Genomic DNA, 22,902 nt, shown 5'->3' with positions numbered 1-22,902 from the left:
GAAACCCACGCAGACACTGGGGAACGTGCAGACGCTGCACAGACAGTGACCCAAGCCAGGAATTGAACCTGGGAGCCTGGAGTTGTGAAGCAACTCTGCTAACCACTGTGCTACCATTAATTACTCTAATTGGCAGGAGGTGACTAGTGGTGTACCACAGGGATCTGTGTTGGGGCTTCAGTTATTCACTCTGCATTAATGACTTGCATGATAGCATAGAAAAGTTGTTTATTTCTATTTGGCACAAGAGTTGAAAGGGAACCGTGGCCAAACCATGGCTTACAAAGGAAATTAGAGACAGTATTAAATTCAAGGAAGAGGCATACAAGTCAGCAAGAAAAATCAATGGACCTGAGGATAGGGCACAGTTTAAAATTCAGCAAAGGCAGACCAAGCACAGTTGATAGCACTGGTGTTTCACAGCTCCAGAGACCCAGGTTTGATTCCCGGCTTGGCTCACTGCCTGTGCTGAGTCTGCACATTCTTCCTGTGTCTGTATGGGTTTCCTCCGGGTGCTCTGGTTTCCTCCCACAGTCCAAAGATGTGCAGGTTAGGTTGATTGGCTATGCTAAATTGCCCTTGGTGTCCAAAAAGTTCAGGTGGGGTTACGGGGATAGGGTGGAGATGTGGGCTTTAGTAGGGTGTTGGTGTCCGGGGGCCGGTGCAGACTCAATGGGCCGAATGGCCTCCTTCTGCACTGTAAATTCTATGATTCAAGGTATTGATTAAGAAGTGGAAAATGCAATATGGAGTAAACTGACTGTAAAAGGTATGTAAAGAGAAAAAGATTGATAAAAACAAATGTAGGCCCTTTGCAGTCAGAAACAGGGGAATTCATAACGAGGAACAAATAAACTAATTTCATACTTTGCTTCTGTTTTCACAAAGGAACACAAGAATAGTGTACTCAAAGCTCTGAGAATCGCATGTTTCAGTGAAGAGCTGGAGGAAATTGGTATGAATAAATTGTTTTGGAGAAATTAATGGGATTGAAGATAAATCTCAAGGGCCTGATCAGCTTCATCCCAGAATGCTTAAGGCAGATTATTATTTGAATGGGTGTAAATTGAAAGAGGTGGATACTCAGCGAGACCTTGATATCCTCGTGTATCATTCGGTGAAAGTAAGTGCACAGGTACAGCAGGCAGTTTTTTAAAATAAGCAAATGGTTTGTTGGCCTTCATAGCGAGAGGGTTTGAGTATTGGAATAAGGATAAGGATGTTTAACTGCAATTGTATAGGGCAGTGTTGAGGCCACACCTGGGGTAATGTGTGTAGTTTTTGTGTCCTTATCCGAGGAAGGATGTTCTTGCTATGGAGAGAGTACAGCGAAGGTTTACCAGGCTGATGCCTGGGGTGACGGGACTGTCATATGAGGAGAGACTAAGTCAGTTAGGATTATATTCATTGGAGTTTAGAAGAGTGAGAGGGAATCTCATAGAAACAAATGAAATTCTAACAGGATTAGATATGGTAGATTCAGAAAGAATGATCCTGATGGTGGGGGAGTCCAGAACCAGGAGTCATAGTTTGAGGATAAGGGGTAAACCTTTTCGGACTGAGGTGAGGAGAGAATTCTTCACTCAGAGAGTGGTGACTGTGGAATTCATTATCACAGAAAGTAGTTGAGGCTAAAACGTTGTGTAATTTCAAAAAGGAATTAGATGCAGCTCTTGTGGCTAAAGGGATCAGTGGATATGGGGAGAAGGTGGGATCAGGGTATTGAAGTTGATGATCACCCATGATCATAATGAATGGCGGAGCAGGCACGAAGGGCCGAATGGCCTCCTCCTCCTATTTTCAATGTTTCTATGTATAGAAAGTCATATATCCAAATTTGTGGATGATACAAAGTTAGGTGGCAAAGACAGCCCAGATGATAGCACAAAACTGCAAGGTGATATTGACAGACTAGGTGAATGGGAAATTTGTGACAGATGGTATTTAATGTAAAGAAGTGTGAAGTTATCCATTTTGTACCCAAAAAGGATAGAGTACTTTCTAAATGGAAAGCTAGGTACAGTGGATGTCCAAAGAGACTTGGGAGGTTCAGGTGCTTAAAATGCTAGGAACAAGTGCAGAAAATAATCAAAAAGGCAAATGGAATGCTAGCCTTTATATCTAGAGGACTGGAATATAAAGGCACTGGTTATACTGCAGCTTTACAAAACCTTGGTTAGACCCCTCTTGGAGTACTGTGAGCAGTTCTGGGCACCAGACCTTAGGAAGGATATGTTCTCCTTGGAGGGAGCACAGCGTAGGTTTATAAAAATCATATCTGGATTGCTGGTTGTTAGACCTGTTTTCGCTGGAATTTAGAAGACGAAGGGGTGATCTAATCAAAGTATTCAAGATATCAACAGGAAAAGACAGGGTTTATAAAGATACGCTATTTCCACTGGTTGGAGATTCTAAAACTAGGGGGCATAATCTAAAAATTAGGGCTAAACTGCTCAAGTTGTATGTTAATGAAATGAAAATGAAAATCGCTAATTGTCACGAGTAGGCTTCAATGAAGTTACTGTGAAAAGCCCCTAGTCGCCACATTCCGGCGCCTGTCCGGGGAGGCTGGTACGGGAATCGAACCATGCTGCTGGCCTGCTTAGTCTGCTTTTAAAAGCCAGCGATTTAACCCAGTGAGCTAAACCAGCCCCTGCAGCTAAACCAGCCGGAAGAACTTCTTCACTCATCGGGTGGTAGAGTTTTGGAACTCTTTCCCACAAACAGTAGTTGAAGTTAGATCAATTGTTAATTTTAAATCTGAGATACATTTTTGTCAAGCAAAAATATTAAGCGATTATGGGCCAACTGCAGATCTGTGCTGTTAGGTCACAGATCAGCCATGATCCCATTGAATGGCGGGACAGGCTCCAGGGACTGAATGGCCTATTCCTGTCCCTATCTGCGCAGCACTAAGTAGCTATAATTAGTTGGGTAAGAGCAGAATCGGGCACAGTTGAGGCATTGGGGTGGGTGGTGCAGCCGTACAACTCAATTGTGTACAGAGGTCAAGGAGGGACAATGTGTTACTGTATCTTGATGTGACTTTAGCTCGTTTGTTTCAAACGATGGTTGGTTGAGAATGTGAAAATTATGTACTTACAATGTTTAATAACTGGACCCAGCTCCAGTAGGCGTCAAACTTGTGAAATACTATGAGTTTGTATCAAATAATATTCGCTTTTAGTCTACCTTTAGAAATATGTTAAATGCACAATGTGAGACAGATCAACTGGATTACAGTAGCATTTATCATCCATTAAATTGTTCCAATGTCGTTTATTTAACTGCTTCTCAGCTCCATTATTCTCATTTCCTTTATTCAGTTCAAGCGCTTTCATTCCTGAGTCAGAGGATTGTGGGTTCAAGTCTCTTTCCACCTATTCCAGACTGCTATTTAAGTGCAGTAACCGAGGGCATGCTGCAGTCTTTCAGATGTGATGATAAATTGCCAACTCAGCTGGAGAGATAACAACAATGGCACTATTTTGAGAGGGATGGGGGTGTTGCTGGTGATTCATCCCAACATTCATCCCTTAACCAACATCAGAAAAACACGACTGAAGGATGCTGGAAAAAGTCAGCAGGTCTGGGCAGCATCCGTAAGGAGAGAAAGCAAAGTTAATGTTTGGAGTCCTTTGACCCTTTGTCAGAACCAAAGGTGTTAGAGCTGTAGAAACAGCAACAAAACAAAGCAACTTTAAAAACAAAAGCCGAGTGTGGCGGGGAGAGCGGTCGGTTGTATTGAGGCAATACGTAAATGGGATATTTTTTTGAAAGGTTGTTTAAGATGGAAGAGAAAGGTCACAATTTAAATCTGTCGAACTCGGCGTTTGAGTCCCGAGGGCCAGACAAAGGGTGACGTGCTGCTCCTCCAGCTTGCGCCAGGCTTCACCGCGGCAATGCCGATAGGCCCAGGGTGTGTAGGGCATGAGAGCGTAAATGAACAGAAATACATCAGAAAAACACCATCTGGTAGTTTCACTTTGCTGTTTGTGGGAGCTTGCTGTGCAATGTTTCCTGCATTACAATAGTGGCTACAATTCATTGGCTATGAGGCACTTTAGATCCTGTTGAGGTTGTGAAAGGTGCAAGTCTTTATCCTTCTACTGATGCTCTTTTATTCTTGTTAATATTTTGCTAAAATGATCAAACCTGGGGGGAGAAACTGCTATAAATTTGACTTTATTTAAAATATAAATGGTTTATCCTCTCATTGAACAAGTCTGTTTTTACACTGCAAGTAAGCATGTGTGTAATGCATAATTGCGGTTTTGAAGGTCTCCTTTTTGGCCCCAAGTATTTGATTTTTGGTCAAATTAGGTTCTTCCAGTTTGGAATCAAGGTATGAGACAAACAAAGAACAATACAACACAGGAACAGGCCCTTCAGCCCTCCAGGCCTGTGCTTACCATGGTACCTGCCTAAACTAAAACCGTCTGAACTTACGGAGTCCAGATCCTTCCATTCCCACTCTCTTCATATATTTATCTAGATGCCCCTTAAATGCCGTTATCATACCTGCTCCCACCACCTCCCCAGGCAGCGCGTTCCGTATATTTACCACCCACTATGTAAAAAAACTTGCCTCGCGCATCTGTTCTAAACTTTTCCCCACGCACTTTAAATCTATGTCCCCTAGTACTTGACTCTCCTACCCTCGGAAAGAGCATCTGACTATCCACTCTGTCAGTGCCAGTCATAATCTTGTAGACTTCTATCAGGTCGCCTCTCAACCTCTGTCGTTCCAGTGAGATCAGATCACGTTTATCTAACCTTTCATCATAGCTAATGCCCTCCATACCAGGCAGCATCTTAGTAAACCGATTCTGTATCTTCTCCAAAGTATCCACATCCTTCTGCTAGTGTGGCGACCAGAATTGTACACAATATTCCAAATGAGGCCTAACTAAGGTCCTGTACAGCTGCAACATGACTTGCCAATTTTTATATTCAATGCCCTGACCGATGAAGGCTAGCATGCCGTATGCCTTCTTGACCACCTTATCCACATGCGTTGCCACTTTCAGTGATCTGTGGAGATCTCTCTGCCTGTCAATACTCACACGAGTTCTACCATTTACTGTGTAATTCCTACATGCATTGGTCCTTCCAAAGAGCATTACCTCACACTTGTCTGGATTAAACTCATTCTGCCATTTCTCCGTCCAAGACTCCAACCAGTTTATATCTTGCTGTAACCTCTGACAATCCTCTTCACTATCCGCAACTCCATCAATTTTTGTGTCGTCTGCGAACTTAATCACACCAGCTACATTTTCCTCCGAATCATTTATATACACTACGAACAACAAAGGTCGCAAAACTGATCCCTGTGGAACGCCACTAGTCACAGCCTTCCATTCAGAAAAGCACCTTTCTGCTGCTACCCTCTGTCTTTTGTGCCCACGCCTGTTCAGTATCCAACTTGCCAGCTCTCCTCTGATCCCATGTGACTTCACCTTCTGTACTAGTCTACCATGAGGTACCATGACGATCAACCTTCTTAAAATCCAACTTTCTTTTTCTCATAACTTTCCGTCATCCTTCATAAACTCTGGCTCTGTGGTTGCCCCATTTAGTACAACTGCACAAAGGATGGTTTGTCTTTCTTAATGCCTTGGAATATGTCGATTGCTTTAGAAGGAAAGGCTGGACAGGCCAAGCTTGTGTTTCGAAGAGTGAGAGGTGACTTGATTAAAATGTACAAGATTCTGAAGGGACTTGATAGGTTGGATGTGGAGAGGATATTTTTTGTTAGAGAATTGAGAACCAGGGGTCACTGTTTAAAAATAAGAGGTTGCCCAATTAAGAGAGAGATTGGGCAGCACGGTAGCACAAGTGAATAGAACTGTGGCTTCACAGCGCCAGGGTCCCAGTTGGTGCGGAATCTGCACGTTCTCCCCGTGTCTGCGTGGGTTTCCTCCGGATGCTCCGGTTCCTCCCAAAGTCCAAAGACGTGCAGGTTAGGTGGATTGGCCATGATAAATTGCCCTTGGTGACCAAAAAGGTTAGGAGTTATTGGGTTACGGGGATAGGGGGGAAAGTGAGGGTTTAAGTGGGTCGGTGCAGACCCGATGGGCCGATGGCCTCCTTCGTACTGTATGTTCTACGAAGCAAAGCATTTTCTGAAGGTTGAGACAGATTGGAATTCTCTTTCTTCTGTCAGGGGAGTAATAATAATCGCTTATGATCACAAGTAGGCTTCAATGAAGTTACTGTGAAAAGCCCCTAGTTACCACATTCCGGCGCCTGTTCAGGGAGGCTGGAACGAGAATTGAACCCGCGCTGCTGCCTTGTTCTGCATTACAAGTCAGCTGTTTAGCCCACTGTGTTAAACCAGCCTCTATAATAATCGCTTATTGTCACAAGTAGACTTCAATTAAGTTACTGTGAAAAGCCCCTAGTCGCCACATTCCGGCGCCTGTTCGGGGAGGCCGGTGCGGGAATTGAACCCGCGCTGCTGGCATTGTTCTACATTACAAGCCAGCTATTTAGCCCACTGTGCTAAACCAGTTCCTTTAAGAATGTCCCTTTAAGAAAGGTTTTTATATTATCACATGGTTTCAGTGATGTCATTTTGTGGGTGGAGCTGAGCTGTGGCTGAGAGGTTTGTTTTACTTTCATTTTTGTTTTGATTGCTGTGGACAACAGCCAGAGAAAATAAGTGATTTGGCCTGTCTCTCTCTATTTTCATTTCAAATATCTGATCCAGAAAAAAACCCATTGATTATAGCTACCTGCTTTGGTAACTTAAAAGATATAGTTTGCTTTCCGGAAGAGATTAAACCTGCTGGAGAGACTGGGTCAGAATCTCAGGAAAAGCCAGTCTTATTCAAGTGAGAATGCAGAGTGCTGGGTCACGCCCTTGAAAAGGGTTTTTTGGTATTATGGGATTTTGAATTGGAACAGTTAAGGGGGTATTCAATAAGTGTTATGCATAGATTACTGTAGCTGGTGACGTATTTATGTTTGTAATTGATAAAAATTCTTGCTGTATGTTTATATAAATGGTAACTAAGTTCTTAGAATAAAGTTTGTTTTGATTAAAGTGTCTGGGAAAACTGATGAATAACACCTGAACGATAGCACAGAGGGTAGCACTGTTGCTTCACAGCTCCAGGGTCCCAGGTTCAATTCCCGGCTTGGGTCACTGTCTGTGTGGAGTCTGCACATTCTCCCGTGTCTGCATGGGTTTCCTCCATCAGTTCCCACAAATCCTGAAAGACGTGCTGTTGGGTAATTTGGACATTCCGAATTCTCCCTCTGTGTACCCGAACAGGTGTCGGAATGTGGCAACTAGGGGCTTTTCACAGTAACTTCATTGCAGTGTTAATGTAAGCCTACTTGTGACAATAAATGATTTTTATTATAAAAGGATAGGCTCTTGTACTCACCCTAGCCAAATTCATAATAAAGGTTGTAGGTCAGGTGGACTTAATAATATACTTTGGAGTTTCTAAACCCTGGCCCATAACACTTCCTCTAAAGGTGATGGAGGAACAGTTTTTGAAAGCCTGTAAGACACAAGCAGATAGATTCTTGACCAGTAAGGGAGTGAAAGGTTATCGAGGGTAGGCAGGAATATGGAGTTGAGGTTCAAATTAGATCCGTTGTGATCTTGTTGAATGGCAGAGCATGCTTGAGGGACCGAGTGACCTAGTCCTAATTCAAATATTTTAAAGGTTCTAATATCAATGCAAACTGTTACCTATTTGACTGCTGTTAGTGGTGAAATACAAGCACATTTGAAATGCTGAATAGTATAAATTGTGCATGTTTAAATTCTGTATGTTGCTTTTGCCTTCCCATTAATCTATATTCAGACCCAATACCTATTCAACATTTGAGAAACTGCTGTGTTCTTAATCTGGTGGCTCTCCTATCTCATCTTTATACTTTGCAGGATATACCATGCAGGATAGCATCAAATTAGCCTCGTGTGGGGATGACATTAAAATCTGGGATTCGGTTACTATGACAGTGGTGGAACAGTTTAACCCTCACAAGAAACCCTGCGAAGTAACGTCTGTTTGCTGGACTGTCGATAATATCCTTTGGAGCTCATTGCTGTCAGTAATTATTGCATTTATGTAAGTTAATCAAATGCACGATTAATCAGCTGCCATTGGAAAGTTGTGGCTATTGATTTTCTCGATGAAGGCAGTCCCTGGGAATCGAGGAAGACCCGCTGTCACTCCAGTTCGATGGGTTCTCAGATGGCTGATGAGTCCAGTGCCTGATCTGCAGACTCTGCCACCTAAGGGGCAGCTGGTGATTGAAGGCCTGGGTAGATGAGTTGTTGGAGGTTTGTGCGCTCACTCTCCAATGCCGCAACTTCACCTCTGCATGTTCCCAACTAAGTCAATGTGTTTGGTGCCTTCCTAAGTTAACGTTCCCCGTTTTGGTTGGTAACAAGCCAGGATCTCTTCAGGGATGTTTTGAGGGCATCTCTGAAACATTTCCACTCCCGCCTGGAAGTTTCCTGCTGTGGCCAAGGCTCCGGTGGAGCAGCTACTGTGAGGCTCTCATTCAGAAAGAATGAAATGTCCCACCCAGCAGAGCTGGTTTTGAGTGATTAGCACCTTGGTGCTGGGCATGTTGGCTTGGAAAGAGGATGCTATCTCTCTCACCACTGAATTTGGAGGATCTTGTGAAGGCACCGTTGGTGGTACTTCTCTAATGATTTGAGATCTGCTGTGAGTTGTCCAAGTTTCTGAAGCACATGGGAATGCAGGGATCACTGCTGCCCAGTCAACATTGGTGTTTGGTTTGAGATCCTGGTCCTCAAATACCCTTTCAGCTGGCTGAAGGCATTGGAGACAATGATGAATTTTGTTGTTTATGTCTGTTATCAAGAGGCTCATAACATTTGAAAAATTGTTTTATATAATGATTATAGGACCCTAAATTAGCAAACTATCATGAGAGAAACAGGTTTGCAAACAGCATCCTTAAGTAAGCAGGACGGAATTAATTTCTTCATGTTCAATTCCCAGGTTTCCTGTTGTCATAGAATCATAGAAAAGTTACAGCACAGAAGGAGGCCATTTGGCCCATCTTGTCCATGTCAGCCAGAGGACATCCAGGTACCCTTTCTAACCCCACCTTCCTGTACCCGGTCCATAGCCCTATAGCTTAGAGCATTTAAGATGCAGATCCAGGTACTTTTTTAAAGGGTTTATGGTCTCTGCCTCCACCACCAACTCGGGCAGCGAATTCCACACGCCCACTAACTTGCATAAAAAAGTTCTTCCTTATGTTCCCTCTACACCTTCTGCCAATTATCTTGAATCTCTGTCCCCTGGTTCTAGAATTCTCCACCAAGGGAAACAACTTTATCCTGTCCACTCTATCTCTTCCTCTCATAATTTTGTACACCTCAATTAAGTCATCCCTCTGCCTTCTTTGTTCCAAGGAAAATAACCTCAACCTATCCAATCTCTCCTCATAGCTACACTTTTCTAGCCCTGGAACATTCTTGCAAACCTCCTTGCGTTGGCATTTCAGGTTTCTTTCTGATCTTTGTGTTTCCTTTCCAATGCCAAAGTTTCTGCAGTCCCTTCCTGCCTCCATTCTTCTCTTTTACACCTCTTCACATTACAGCTGCTTGTTCCAGCGGTTTGATCTTATTAGTGGCTAATGCTTCTGTGATTACCCACTAATTCCCCGACGTCATTCTGAAATGCGCTTAAACTCTTCCTAAGTTTAGAGAAGTCATCCTTAAGCCTGTTTGGAATAGTCCAGAGACTTTCTAGTGGCTAAAATAAGAATCAGCAGAATTTGATAATTTTTTAAACTCCGGTTTCAACCTTAATAAAGCCCTTGTAAAACTTCAAGGATTTAAAAAATCTTCAGTATTTGAATACCACTGAATGTCCAAGTCATAACTTCATTTACAAAGCATTTTGTTGTTCACTTAGTAATTTTGCTCTTGTAATGAGGCAAAATAACGTCACTTCTGAAATCATTTTACCTTCATTCCTTTACATCAGTGTTTGGTGAGCTCATCCAGCAGTGGTGACAAGATAGTGCTGTCATCCTGCAGATCTACTCCAGTTCCTATAAAAGATCTTGCTGAAGGGGTAGGTAATTATTTGTTATTTAAAACTACAAAACTAACTCCAGGTTGGCGAATAAAGTTTGGAGAAATTCTTTTGCAGCCAGGCTTCATTAATTTAATTAAGATGTCTTCCATTTAATGTATGTGAATCTGTTTTTGATAATTACATTTTGTCTCTTCCACAGAAAAAGCAGACATGTCTGAGTCTGAATTCCACTTCCAAGTGTATTGTGAGTGGAGGCCTTGATAACACGGTCAACATCTGGGACATAAAGTCGAAGAGATCTCATAGGACACTTACGGTATTCTGTTCAACAATGGTTAAGAGTTAGTGGATGTAGGGGGCAGCACGGTGGCACAGTGGTTAGCATTGTTGCCTGCGGTGCTGAGGACCCGGGTTTGAATCCCGGCCCTGGGTCACTGTCCGTGTGGAGTTTGCACATTCTCCCCGTTTTTGCGTGGGTTTCGCCCCCACAACCCAAAAGATGTGCAGGATAGGTGGATTGGCCATGCTAAATTGCCCCTTAATTGGAAAAAATAATTGGGTACTCTAAATTTATATTAAAAAAAGAGTTAGTGGATGTTTCCGTTTGCTCTACCATGACAAAAATGTCACAGTTTCATGCTTATGATCCCCGACTAGAATTTGGGTGCGTAGTTTCAAAATAAGGAGTCACCCCTTATGATGGAGGTGAGAAGGAATTTCTTCTCTGAGAGGATTATAAATCTTTAGAATTCTCTATTCCAGAAAGAAGTGGAAATTGGGGCATTAAATATATTGGAGGCTGAGTGGGACAGATTTTCGATCTTTCAGGGAATCTAATGGTTTACATAGAATTTACAGTGCAGAAGGAGGCCATTTGGCCCATCGAGTCTGCACCGGTTCTTGGAAAGAGCACCCTACCCAAGGTCAACACCTCCACCCTATCCCCATAACTCAGTAACCCCACCCAACACTAAGGGCAATTTTGGACACTAAGGGCAATTTATCATGGCCAATCCACCTAACCCGCACATCTTTGGACTGTGGGAGGAAACCGGAGCACCCGGAGGAAACCCACGCACACACGGGGAGGATGTGCAGACTCCGCACAGACAGTGACCCAAGCCGGAATCAAACCTGGGACCCTGGAGCTGTGAAGCGATTGTGCTATCCACAATGCTACCGTGCTTTCCCCATTATGGGAAAGTGAAGTTAAAGGTCAAGATCAGATCAGCTGGAATCTAACTGATCTCTATAGTTGCACATGGGTACTGTATCTCCCAATAAGTGGTTGACACGTAACTAAATTATAATCTTGCCAGCAGTGCCAAAATCTTGTATAATGGTATATGAAGAATTTTAAATTAGACATTTTGACTTGTTTTTTTTTAAACATATTTTAAGTTTCACCTACAGAAAACAAGAGAAATGCATTGAGTTTTGTATTCTGATAATTGTAAGAAATATTTTGATGCGAATCCCAGAGTATGCATCAACGGTATTGAAAACTAATGTTGCATTATATTTTTGGAAAGTATTTTGTACCATCTTTCATTCTTTTTCCTTTTTTCTCTGGCTGTTTGGATAGAAGAATTTGCCGTTTTAATATGAAAGCTTTAATTCCGACACCAATAGCTCTGTTTATTTAAGTCAGTCCAGATTTTTTTCTTTATTATTTCATTGGATGTGAGTCAGCATTTGTTGTCCACCCCCAGTAGCCCTTGAACTGCGTGGTTAGCTAGGTCATTTCAGAGTCGGTCACATTGCTGTGGGTCTGGAGTAGAGTGTAGGCCAGACCAGGTAAGGATGGCAGATTTCCTTCCCTGAAGGACATTAGTGAACCAGATGGGTTTTGGATTTCCAGCGAAAAGTGCAAATAATTTATACCCTCACCAAGTGTTTGCTTGTTGTGCCTTCATAAAGAATCGAAATGAGATAGACACTAATATCTAGCTCTGCTTGTGAGAATGTTAGAATCCTAGGTCGGTCTGTTGTAGAAATAGATAGTGTGAGTCAGATCCCACAAAAGTAAATGTTCTGACTGCTTATCAGAGTGGCTGACTCCACGGGATTTGAGAAGAGACAAAACCGATCTGAGTATGTATTATCCCAGCTATTTTTTCTGAGCTTTGGAATATTTAGCTTTCTGTTCAGGGTAAGCGTTTTGGTGTTTGAGTGTTTTAAAGCATCTTCCAAACTGCATTACTTTTGTGTGTACTAATTTTTCGTGAACATTTTAACAAATTAATATACTATTCTTAGTACTATGTCAGTGTCACCTTCTTTGATGTTTTTGTACTGAATATATATTTTTTACAGTTTTCAGATATAAAAACAGCTTCCATTTTAATGGCTTTCTACTAATCAACAATGTGCATTGCAGGATCACAGGGAAGAGGTCAATAGTGTATGTTTCAATTGGAATGACTACTATATAGCATCAGGTTCACGCAGCGGCGATATCATTGTACACAGTATCACAACTAATATTTCCAGTGCTCCATTTGGTCACGGTAAAACACAGGTAAGTAGTTTTTTTCAGCTAGTGCTTTGACATTTTAAATGTTGTAAAACTGGCTGTTTATAGGGAAAATGAGTTAGCTGTTTGGTTCAGAAAGATCATCTTGATTTGAGGTTTCATTGACATGAATTACTGGATACATGGAATCGTAGTAACATTCGCAGGGAATTGGATTCATACTTGAAGGGGGTGAACATTGCAGGGCTCTGGAGAAAATGCAGGGAATGAGACTAAATGGGTAGCTCTTGTTGATTTGAAGCTGGTTTAATGTGTAAAATTGTGTTGTATTACACTTGCTCATTGGTGTCTCTTTTAAAACTTTAGCTAACGTACCAAGCTGGACTTCAAATAAGTGCATCAGTTGTCTGTTCAGCATTGTTTTCTCTGCAGTTGTATCCATCTCACTTTCTAACCATCTGGTGATAGGCCCCTACCATTTAGGTTTGCTCCTCTGGGAGCTGTGAATTAGACACTAGCTATTATTCACAAGGCCAGAGATGAAAGCCAGCACAAAGATTCAGTTAAAAATCTTCTGTACCTGATGGCTATCAGCCTACATGAAATGAGGTTGTACACTTTTTTTGCATTTATAAAAGAGGTAACTTAATTTGCCTGGTTTTATATGAGCAGTTTGTGGTTAAGACTGTGATCAAACATAGAATAATACTTGGTGTTTGCATTACAATTGTAAAACTTAAAAAAATAAAGATTGTTGACTTTTATCTTGTTGCTGAATGTGTTTGAAGGAGTTGGGAGAGGGGTTTGCAGTTGAGATGCAGCGCAAGAATGGGGGGGGGGGGGGAGAAAGAGTCCCTGGTTACTGATCTGTATTGTGTTGTAATAATTAATGGATACTGATATCCAGGGGAAATCGCATTACTGTTTTTTTTCAGATAACTACTGAACTCTGAGAGAAAGAAAATTGTGTTTGTGTTAAAATTCAGCTCAGTCCAAAAATCAAACTATTCTGAATTAACTAAGTTCAGATATGTATTCACCTCATTTGTCCTCCTCTCCCTATCCTGCAAATAAATAAATGATTTAAAGAAAAAAGTCCTGAAGACATGGCGTTAGTTTTCACATGTACACTGATGATACCCAGCTCTACCTCACCACCGTCTCTCTCGACTCTTCCGCTATTGCTAAACTATAAGATTGCTTATGCAGCATCTAGTACTGGATGAGCAGAATTTTTCATCCAAGTAAAGACTGGAAAGACTGAATCCAATCCCTGCCTCAAACTGCATTCCCTAGCCACCAACTCCATCCCGCTCCTTGGTAACAGTCTGAGGTTGTCAGTCTTTTCAAAACTTTGGTGTCACATAGATACATAGAAGATAGGAGCAGGAAGAGGCCTTTTGGCCCTTCGAGCCTGCTCCGCCATTCATCACGGTCACGGCTGATCATCCAACTCAATAGCTTTGATCACAAGATGAGCTTCCTACTTCCACGAGCAACATCACCAAGACAGCCTACTTCCACCTTTGTAACATCGCTCAGCCTCCTCGCCCCTGTCTCAGCTCATCTGCTGAAATCCTCACTTTAATAAGAAGTTCAAGTTATTGGTTTTATTTCAGTTAATGAGCACCAGTTTCACCATCTTATTGCTCCCAACAAAATGTTTTAAAATATTGATACGGCAACATCTGCATGTTGATCTGTCAGCAAGTTGGATTTGCTCGCTGCTGTACGTGGAACCAGAATGTACGCAAATCACTTCAAAAATCTTGAATTTAATCGCGCTTTCTTTTGCCTCAGTGCCACAATTAGTGACTGGTTAGATGCTGCTTCGCGTATAATGTCGAACTGAAACTTAAATTGGCATGACAATGTATTTAATGTGAAATGTTTTCTTCACGAGAAGGGAATGCCTGAGATAATCAGCAGTCAGGCAGCATCTGTGGAAAGCGATACAGAGTTAATGTTTCGGGTCAACAACCTTTTCTCAGAACTTTAAGCACTATTCTTTGTCCGAATAAAATGATTAATTGATAAGTCAAACGTTAGAGAGCTGAAGCAAAGTATATTTTGCTGGAGAAAATTCTCTCTTTCGACCTCCTTCTGTGGCTCCACATTTCAAGTGTTCCTGCTTGATTTTATTTTTCCTTTTTCCAGCCAGTGCAAAATCTGAAGTATTCCATCTTTAAGAAAGCTTTACTGGGAAGTGTCCATGACAGTGGAACTGTAACCCTTTGGGATGTTAATACGCAACAACCTTACCATACCTTTGAAAATGCTCACAAGGCTCCAGCATCTGGACTGTGCTTCTCACCAGTGAATGATTTATTGTTTGCCACAGTTGGTTTGGATAAAAAGATCAACTGCTATGACTCATCCAGCAAGATGTGAGTATTACATAGAATTACATAGAACATCCAGTGCAGAAGGAGGCCATTCGGCCCATCGAGTCTGCATCGACCACTTAAGCCCTCACTTACACCCTGCTTTGGGATGTGTGGCAACATCTCTTCATTGTGTATTGTCAGCGTGATGACCATGGCTTTTATTGAAATATGTTAATAACTTGGACTCGGGTGTAAGGGCACCAACTCAAAATTTGCAGATGAAGCAAAATTTGGATGTATGGTGTACTGTCGGGAGGATAGTAATAGACGTTGAGGACACGGACAAGGCTGGTGGAATGAGTAAATGTGTGGCAGGTTAAATTTGGTGAAGACAAGTGTGAAGTGCTACATTTTGATAGGAACAAGGAAGAGACACCTGGGGACATGTGTACAAATTGTTGAAGATATCCTGTGATACGGTTGACAACTCCATCCTTCGCCGCCACTGTCCGGCTGGGTGGGACAGCTGTCGTGTGATTTCATTCTTGTCTATTTAGTGGTAGCCACTGAGTCAGTTGCAATGGCTTCTCTTCCTGTTCCTTGGTGTTCGGTATCTTGTCTTGTCATCTGATCCAAAGGCAGCTCAAGTGAAAGTAGTTGAACTTCTTGCTATGACATTGGGACACAATCTAAGTCACGCATGTGTAGAGCAGATTTCGGTAGAACTGTTACTCTATAGACCTGCAGTTTGGAAAGCAGATTTACTGCACAATAGCTTCACAGCGCCAGGGTCCCAGGTTCGATTCCCGGCTTGGGTCACTGTCTGTGGACATTCTGAATTTGGACATTCTGAATTCTCCCTCTGTGTACCCGAACAGGCGCAGGAATGTGGCGACTAGGGGTTTTTCACAGTAACTTCATTGCAGTGTAAATGTAAGCCTACTTGTGACAATAAAGATTTAAAAACAGGCAATGGACTAAATGGACTGCTTTTTCGAAGAGCCAGTAGTCTTGTGGCCTCCTTTTGACATATGATTCCAAGACTATTGCATGGAACGTTTAAATATTTATGAGCAGCTCGTGGTGTATTGGTAATGTTTGTATTGGTAATGGTAGTGTATTGGACTAGTTATCCAGAGGCCTAGGTTAATGCTCGTGGAATTATTAAAATATGGAATTAAGAGCGAGTTTCATAGTCGACATTAGAGACTACCATTGCTTGTCATTAAAACGCATCTGATTCACTCGTGACCTCACCTGACCTGAATTTGATGTGGCTCCAGACCCACAGCAATATGGTTGATGCTTATTTTTTAATAAACATTTTATTTATGGTTTTACAACAACAACAAAGTAAACAATGTACATGAATTTATAAACATAGTGCAAAAGCCATCTTCCTCCCTTACTAACTCCCTACTCTAAACTAAGCTACCCCCCCCCCCCCCCCCCCCCCCCTTCTGCTGACGATTAATTTGCCGCAAAGAAGTCGACGAACGGCTGTCAGCTCTTGGCGAACCCTAACATTGACTCTCTCAAGGCGAACTTGATTTTTTTCCAGACAGAGAAAGCTAGCTATGTCAGATAGCCAGGTCTCGGGGGCTTTGAGTGCCTCTAAGCTTATAATATCCATTTCCGGGCTACCAGGGATGCAAAGGCCAGAACGTCTGCCTCTTTCTCCTCCTGGATTCCTGGATCTTCCGACACTCTGAAAATCGGCACCTTTGGACTCATTGCCACCCTTTTTAACACTGTGGACATGACATCTGCAAACCCCTGCCAGAATCTCCTAAGCTTTGGGCATGTCCAAAACACGTGGACATGGTTCGTCGGCCCTCCCACACACCTTGCGTACCTATCTTCCACATTATAGGAAGGATGTGGAAGCATTGGAAAGGGTACAGAGGAGATTTACAAGAATCTTGCCTGGTATGGAGGGAAGATCATATGAGGAAAGGCTGAAGGACTTGAGGCTGTTTTCGTTAGAGAGAAGAAGGTTAAGAGGGGACTTAATTGAGGCATACAAGATGATCAGAGGATTAGATATGGTGGACATAGAGAGCCTTTTTTCTCGGATGGTGATGTCCAGCACGAGGGGACATAGCTTTAAATTGAGGGGAGATAGATATAGGACAGATGTCAGAGGTAGTTCTTTACTCAGAGAGTAGTAAGGGCATGGAATGCCCTGCCTGCAACAGTGGTGGACTCGCCAACACTAAACGCATTCAAATGGACATTGGATAGGCATATGGACGATAAGGGAATAGTGTAGAGGGACTTTAGAAGGGTTTCACAGGACGGTGCAACATCGTGGGCCGAAGGGCCTGTACTGCGCTGTAATGTTCTATGTTCTAAAGAACCTGCTCAACCGGGTCACTGTCATGTGAGCGCAGTGAATTTAAACAGGTCAACAAGGTAAATACTGGCTTTGTATGGGCGGGTAAGACCACGCGAGTAAAAAAGGGGATGTTTGAGCGGAGCCGGGGGGGGGGGGGGGGGGGGGGGGGGAGAGAGTGCGGGCTGGTCCTACCAGACTTCAGTAATTACTATTGGGCAGCGAATATAGGCATGATCAGGAAGTGGGTGGTGGGAGGAGGGTCGGTGTGGGAGAGAGTAGAGGCGGCTTCATGCAAGGGCATCAGCTTGGGGGCGCCTCCGCCGTTCCCACTGGCACAGTACTCCACCAGCCCCGTGGTGGTGGCGGCCCTGAGGGTCGAATTGAACAACCTTGGATTGTATCAGGCTGAGTCTGGCACATGTTGTGGACGCATTGACTCTACTCAAGGCGTCCGCCCAGAGACCATCCTCTATTTCTCCTCCCAACTCCTCTTCCCACTTGCACTTCAGCTCCTCCATCAGCGTCCCCTCTGACCCCATGAGTTCCTTGTAGATGTCAGGGACCCTCCCTTCTCCCATCCATACTCTGCAAAATACCCTGTCCTGTATCCCCCTTGGTGGTAGGAGCGGGAAGGTTGAAACCTACATACGTAGGAAACCCTGCACCTGCAGGTACCTAAATTTGTTTCCCTTCGCCAATCCAAATTTGTCCTCCAGCTCCCTCAGGCTAGGGAAGCTCCTCTCTATAAACATATCTCAATCCCCATCCTCTCAATCCCTGCTCTCTGCCATCTCCGAAACCCTCCATCCATCCTTCCCGGGACAAACCGGTGATTATTACAAATTAGAGACTACACCAATGCTCTCTCCGCTCCCATATGCTTCCTCCATTGCCCCCAGACCCTCAGGACCCTCCTTTACCAGTCGGTCCGTTTCTGCCCTGTCTACCTTCTCCCTGTGGGCCCGTATCGAGATCAGCTCCCCTCTAACCACCACCTTCGATGCCTCCCAGACCACCTCTGCCGAAACGTCCCCCGTATCATTGACCTCCAGGTAGTTCTGAATACATTTCCTCAACCGCCCGCACACCTCTTCGTCAGCTAAAAGTCCCATGTCCAGTCTCCAGTGCGGGCGATGGCTACTGTCCTTGCTAACCTGTAGGCCAATCCAGTGCGGTGCATGATCTGAGATTGTAATCGCAGAGTACCCCGTGTCCACCACCCCCGTCAGTAGAGCCCTGCTCAAAATTTAAAAATCAATCCGGGAGTGCACTTTATGCACGTGAGAGTAGAAGGAGAACTGTTTCACTCTTGGCTGCCCGAATCACCATGGGACCCACTCCTCCCATTTGCTCCATGAACCACTTTAGCTCCTTTGCCATTGCTGGCACCCTTCCCATCTTTGAACTCAACTGGTCTAGACCAGGGTCAATAACTGTGTTGAAGGCTCTTTCTCCCCCCCCCCCAATGACCAACTTATGCAAGTCCAGGTCTGGTATCTTCCCCAGCATCCTCTTTATAAAGTCCACATCATCCCAATTTGGTGCACAAGCATTTACTAATACCACCTATACCACCTCCAGCTTCCCACTGACCATAATGTACAGGCCCCCCACATCTGTAACTATTCTTCCCGCCTCAAACACCACTCGCTTATTAATTAGGACCATGACCCATCTCGTCTTTGAGTCCAGCCCCGAGTGAAAAACCTATCCGACCCATCCCTTCCTCAATCTGATCTGATACTCTTGTTCCTCCTGCTCAGCGACTTCTCTACTTTCTGGATCGCCCGATCTTGGGCATCCAATCAGAGCACCAGCCACCCAATTGATTCTTCAATCGGGTCCAAGCAGTCCTGCTTCTGCTTGGCGAAACCCTCCTGGATAAATCAGCTGCTCCGTTGACCACTGGGTCGACAAGCCAGGACTCTGGTCATCCGCCATGCTTTCTCCCGCTGCAGCTTCAGCCCAGCCTTCTCTGTTCGTCTGTTTCTTCCTTTGCGAGCACTTCTCGTCTGCTTCTCCATGCATCGATGTAGGAATCCAATCAACTATTATCTCTACCATCAATTATCCAAATCAAGTCCGGTAAAAAATCAGGGGAAAAGGTCCAAAAGTCCGACCCGAGCTGGAGCCGCCAAATATGCGACCTGCTCCTTCATAGCCACCACCGGAAGTCCAATATGGTTGATGCTTAACTGTCCTCTGAAATGACCTCGCAAGCCACTCCGTTCAAAAGCTGACCTTGCCAGCAATGCAAACATGAAAGAACAGTCCAGCCTTTCAAGTAAAGTTACCAATTCTTACACGATGCCACAACGCATTTGACCATTTTTTCCAATTGCTAATGGATGGTAGGCAGGAACTCGGAGTGAGACTGTCATCCAGCCGTATCTGCACCTCAACATCGTCACTGTCCTCCAGACAGAGTGGAAGAAAACTGATATGTTTAACAAACAATTGTAGACAGTGATTCTATTGTTATCGTGAAATTACAATGCCTTCATAGCTCTAACAGCACACAGCACCTCATCTTTTCAAAATTAGGTCATCATTATGTGCACAAAGGGTCTAATTATAAATCCATTCCTTACTCTTCAGCTATGTCAGCTATGATTCAGTTGGTAGTAAACCTGCCTCGGAATCCTCTGAATCGCAAGGTTCTGGGTTCAGGTCTCACTCCAGATGTGAGCAGAAAATCTAATGCTAACACTCCAGTGCAGTACTGAGGGTGCACTGCATGTCATAGAATTGATAGCACCATCCAATCGCTCACGTGGATGTAAAAGATCCGAGGGCACAAAATCGAATAACTGCAGTGAGCTCTTTCCTACTGTCCTGGCCATTATTTACCCCTTAATCAACATTACAGCCAATGATCACCTGATCATAATCTTCAAGAAGTATTTCATTGGGTTTCCTCTTGTTTCCCTTTCATGTTGCGGGTGACTGTTCACCATCTGGGGTGTTTGGTGGGGTTCTGGTAGATACGTAGGTGCGCGCTGAGGCCAATCTGCACCCTGAAGTTTCAGTCACAATTAGGACAGGATACCCCAGACAACTGAGTTTTGGACAAGTAGCTGGCTTGGGATTACCACTCCATGTTTTCTCTTTGCTCTGATATAAGCTCGCTTTCAGAGGAGGCTACATCATTTATTTGGTTGCCCCCAGGCCCAGCAAATCCTCGGCGAATTTCTCCCAGACTCAAAAGTTGAGATCAAAACTCCTAAATGAAACCTTCGGAGTGCCCTTGCAGGACTTCCTTTGATCGCCATGAGATCGCACCCAAAGCTCAAGCTCTTCATAAAGGATTGTCGGGCATTCTGCCTACATGACCAGCCCAACTCAGCTGTCTCAATGTGGATGCATGTTCGTCATGTCAGCTCGCGTGAGCACCTTGGTGTTCGGTATCTTGTCTTGTCATCTGATCTAAAGGCAGCTCAAGTGAAAGTAGGTGAGCTTCTTGCTATGACATTGGGACACAATCCAAGTCACGCATGTGTAGAGCAGAGTTCGGTAGAGCTGTTACGCTATAGACTTGCAGTTTGGTAAGCAGATTAACTACACTTCAGTCCCAGGGGTTCAAAGCCTGCCGAACTCTTTGACGGTTCCTGCAAGTGCCTCATGAATATTTTGGAAAGCGTTCTGCTGAGATAAATGAACCTGTCCACTGCTGATCGGTTCTGGTCAGGGACTGAAACCTTGATGTGACTTTCCTGAAGCAGGGTGGTACATTACTTTAGTTTCCTTCATGATGATGTAGTAACATGCATTAGAAAACCAAATCCATGCTACATTGCATGTCCAGACCTGGGCTGGTAGCTTTGTGCACAATCATTGGCAAACAGGAAATCACAAAGTATGCCCTTTAAGACCCTGACCGTTGCCCGGATTCATCTCCAATTGAACAGCTTCCTGTCCATTTGATATCTTATTTTCATACCAGCATCACCATCATGAAGGCATCGAGAGAACGTTAGAGAGAAAAATGCTGAAGAGAGTTAGTGCGAGCATGCAGACCGTTTAACTCGGTTAGTAACCGCGAATAGGTAGAAGACTCACCATCATCCATGGACACATGCAAGCATGTTGTCGAACTATTATAACATTTTCCACAACCTTCCAATGTTTTGTCAAAGGCATTGGACAGATCAACAAACCTTGTGTGGCGGTCCATGTTCTGTTCCTGACAGTTCTCTTGAAGCAATCTCACTGTAAAGACCATGGCCGGAATAGTCTGTCCGTTCATGCAGATGGGATTCTCTTGTCCCGCCAGTAGTCCACCCCGTCCTGCCAGTTTCCCGGTGGCGTGGCTTCGATGGGAATTTCCATTGACTGTGGCTGGAGGAGAGAATCCCACCACCAAACAACGACGAATCAGACTACACGGGAGAGACAAATCACTTGGTTGCACGGTATACCGAAAACAGCCTCTCTCTAAATGTTGGGAAGACCAAGGAACTGATCATAGACTTCAGGAAGCGTAGCACGACACACACTCCCGTCTGCATCAGTGGCTCCGAAGTAGAGATGGTCGATAGCTTTTAAGTTCCTGGGGGTCACCATTACCAACAGTCTGTCCTGGTCCATCACGTTGATGCAACAGTCAAGAAAGCCCAATAACTCGCTACTTCCTTCAGAAGCTTAAGAAATTTGGCATGTCTGCATCGACTCTCTCAAACTTCTACAGATGTGCGATAGAGAGCATCCTACCCGGCTGCATCACAGCCTGGTACGGCAACTGCTCGGTCCAAGATCTCAAGAAACTGCAGTGTGGTGAACTCAGCCCAACACATCACACAAGCTTGCCATCCCCACATTCATTACGTATACACCTCCCGCTGCCTCAGGAAGGCAGACAGCATTATCAGAGACCCTTCCATCAGGGAGAAGGTACAGAAGTCTGAAGACTCGCACATCCAGACATAGGAACAACTTCTTCCCAACAGCTATAGGACTCCTCAACGACTCCCCCTCGGACTGATCTGTTCCCTGTAAGAACACTATTCACGATGCCCTATGCTGCTCTTGCTCATGTATTTGCTTTGTTTGGCCCCTTGTTCCGCAATGTAACCAATCACTGTCGATGTACCATTTGTAAATGTTCTCTGTTGATTATTCTTTTGTCTACTATGTACGTACTTGCAGATATAATTTATTATTTGAATTACGTTTCATATTTATAGACCACAACTTGTGCACAGATATGCAACATTTAAAATGCAATGATAAAACATTTTTAAGCTAAGAATAAGCTAAAACTTTCATCATCTTGTCCAATTTAATTTTTTTTAACAAACATTTTATTAAGACATTTATGGTTTTATAACAAAAGATACAAATACAAATGATCCAATTTAATTTTTACACAGGCTGTTGAGAACTATTTCTGTTGAAGCTCCTTTGACTGCGATAGACTTTATGACTGATGGAGCAACTTTGGCTGTCGGATCCATCAGGGGCAAAATTTATGTCTATGATTTACGAGTGACAACTTCACCACTAAAAATTGTCAGTGCCCACAAGAAATCTATACGCTGCTTAAAGTTTCAGAATGGTTCTACGCAATTCAAGGTAGGTCGGCTATGATCTTACTGAATTCACAACGTGTGTAACGTCGCTTTATTTTTAAATCTAAGAATATTGAAGTGCAAAACGCTTAATTATCACCACGGAGTGCATGTTTGTTACATTTAATAAAAGCAACAGGCAGTC

General features: G+C 43.6%; 1 protein-coding gene across 7 annotated transcripts in view; it reads left to right on the top strand.

Annotated features, from left to right (window-relative positions):
- nedd1 (NEDD1 gamma-tubulin ring complex targeting factor) overlaps positions 1–22,902 on the top strand; it is a 78,164-nt gene that overhangs the window by 6,398 nt on the left and 48,864 nt on the right. For 2 of the 7 annotated variants that reach the window (XM_038810892.1, XM_038810889.1), the window contains exons 1-6: positions 8,879–9,089; positions 9,996–10,085; positions 10,249–10,365; positions 12,430–12,570; positions 14,683–14,912; positions 22,560–22,761. In XM_038810892.1, coding sequence (XP_038666820.1) covers positions 8,925–9,089; positions 9,996–10,085; positions 10,249–10,365; positions 12,430–12,570; positions 14,683–14,912; positions 22,560–22,761 — 945 coding nt within the window. In that variant the 5' untranslated portion in view covers positions 8,879–8,924. Of the gene's footprint in view, positions 1–7,906; positions 8,051–8,862; positions 9,090–9,990; positions 10,086–10,248; positions 10,366–12,429; positions 12,571–14,682; positions 14,913–22,559; positions 22,762–22,902 lie in introns of those variants that run through there. The other 5 variants (XM_038810890.1, XM_038810893.1, XR_005462257.1 and 2 more) reach the window with 5 other exon arrangements.

This window comes from Scyliorhinus canicula, chromosome 11 (assembly GCF_902713615.1).
Source record: "Scyliorhinus canicula chromosome 11, sScyCan1.1, whole genome shotgun sequence".
Taxonomy (NCBI): domain Eukaryota; kingdom Metazoa; phylum Chordata; class Chondrichthyes; order Carcharhiniformes; family Scyliorhinidae; genus Scyliorhinus; species Scyliorhinus canicula.
This window is presented reverse-complemented; position numbering and strand designations above follow the sequence as displayed.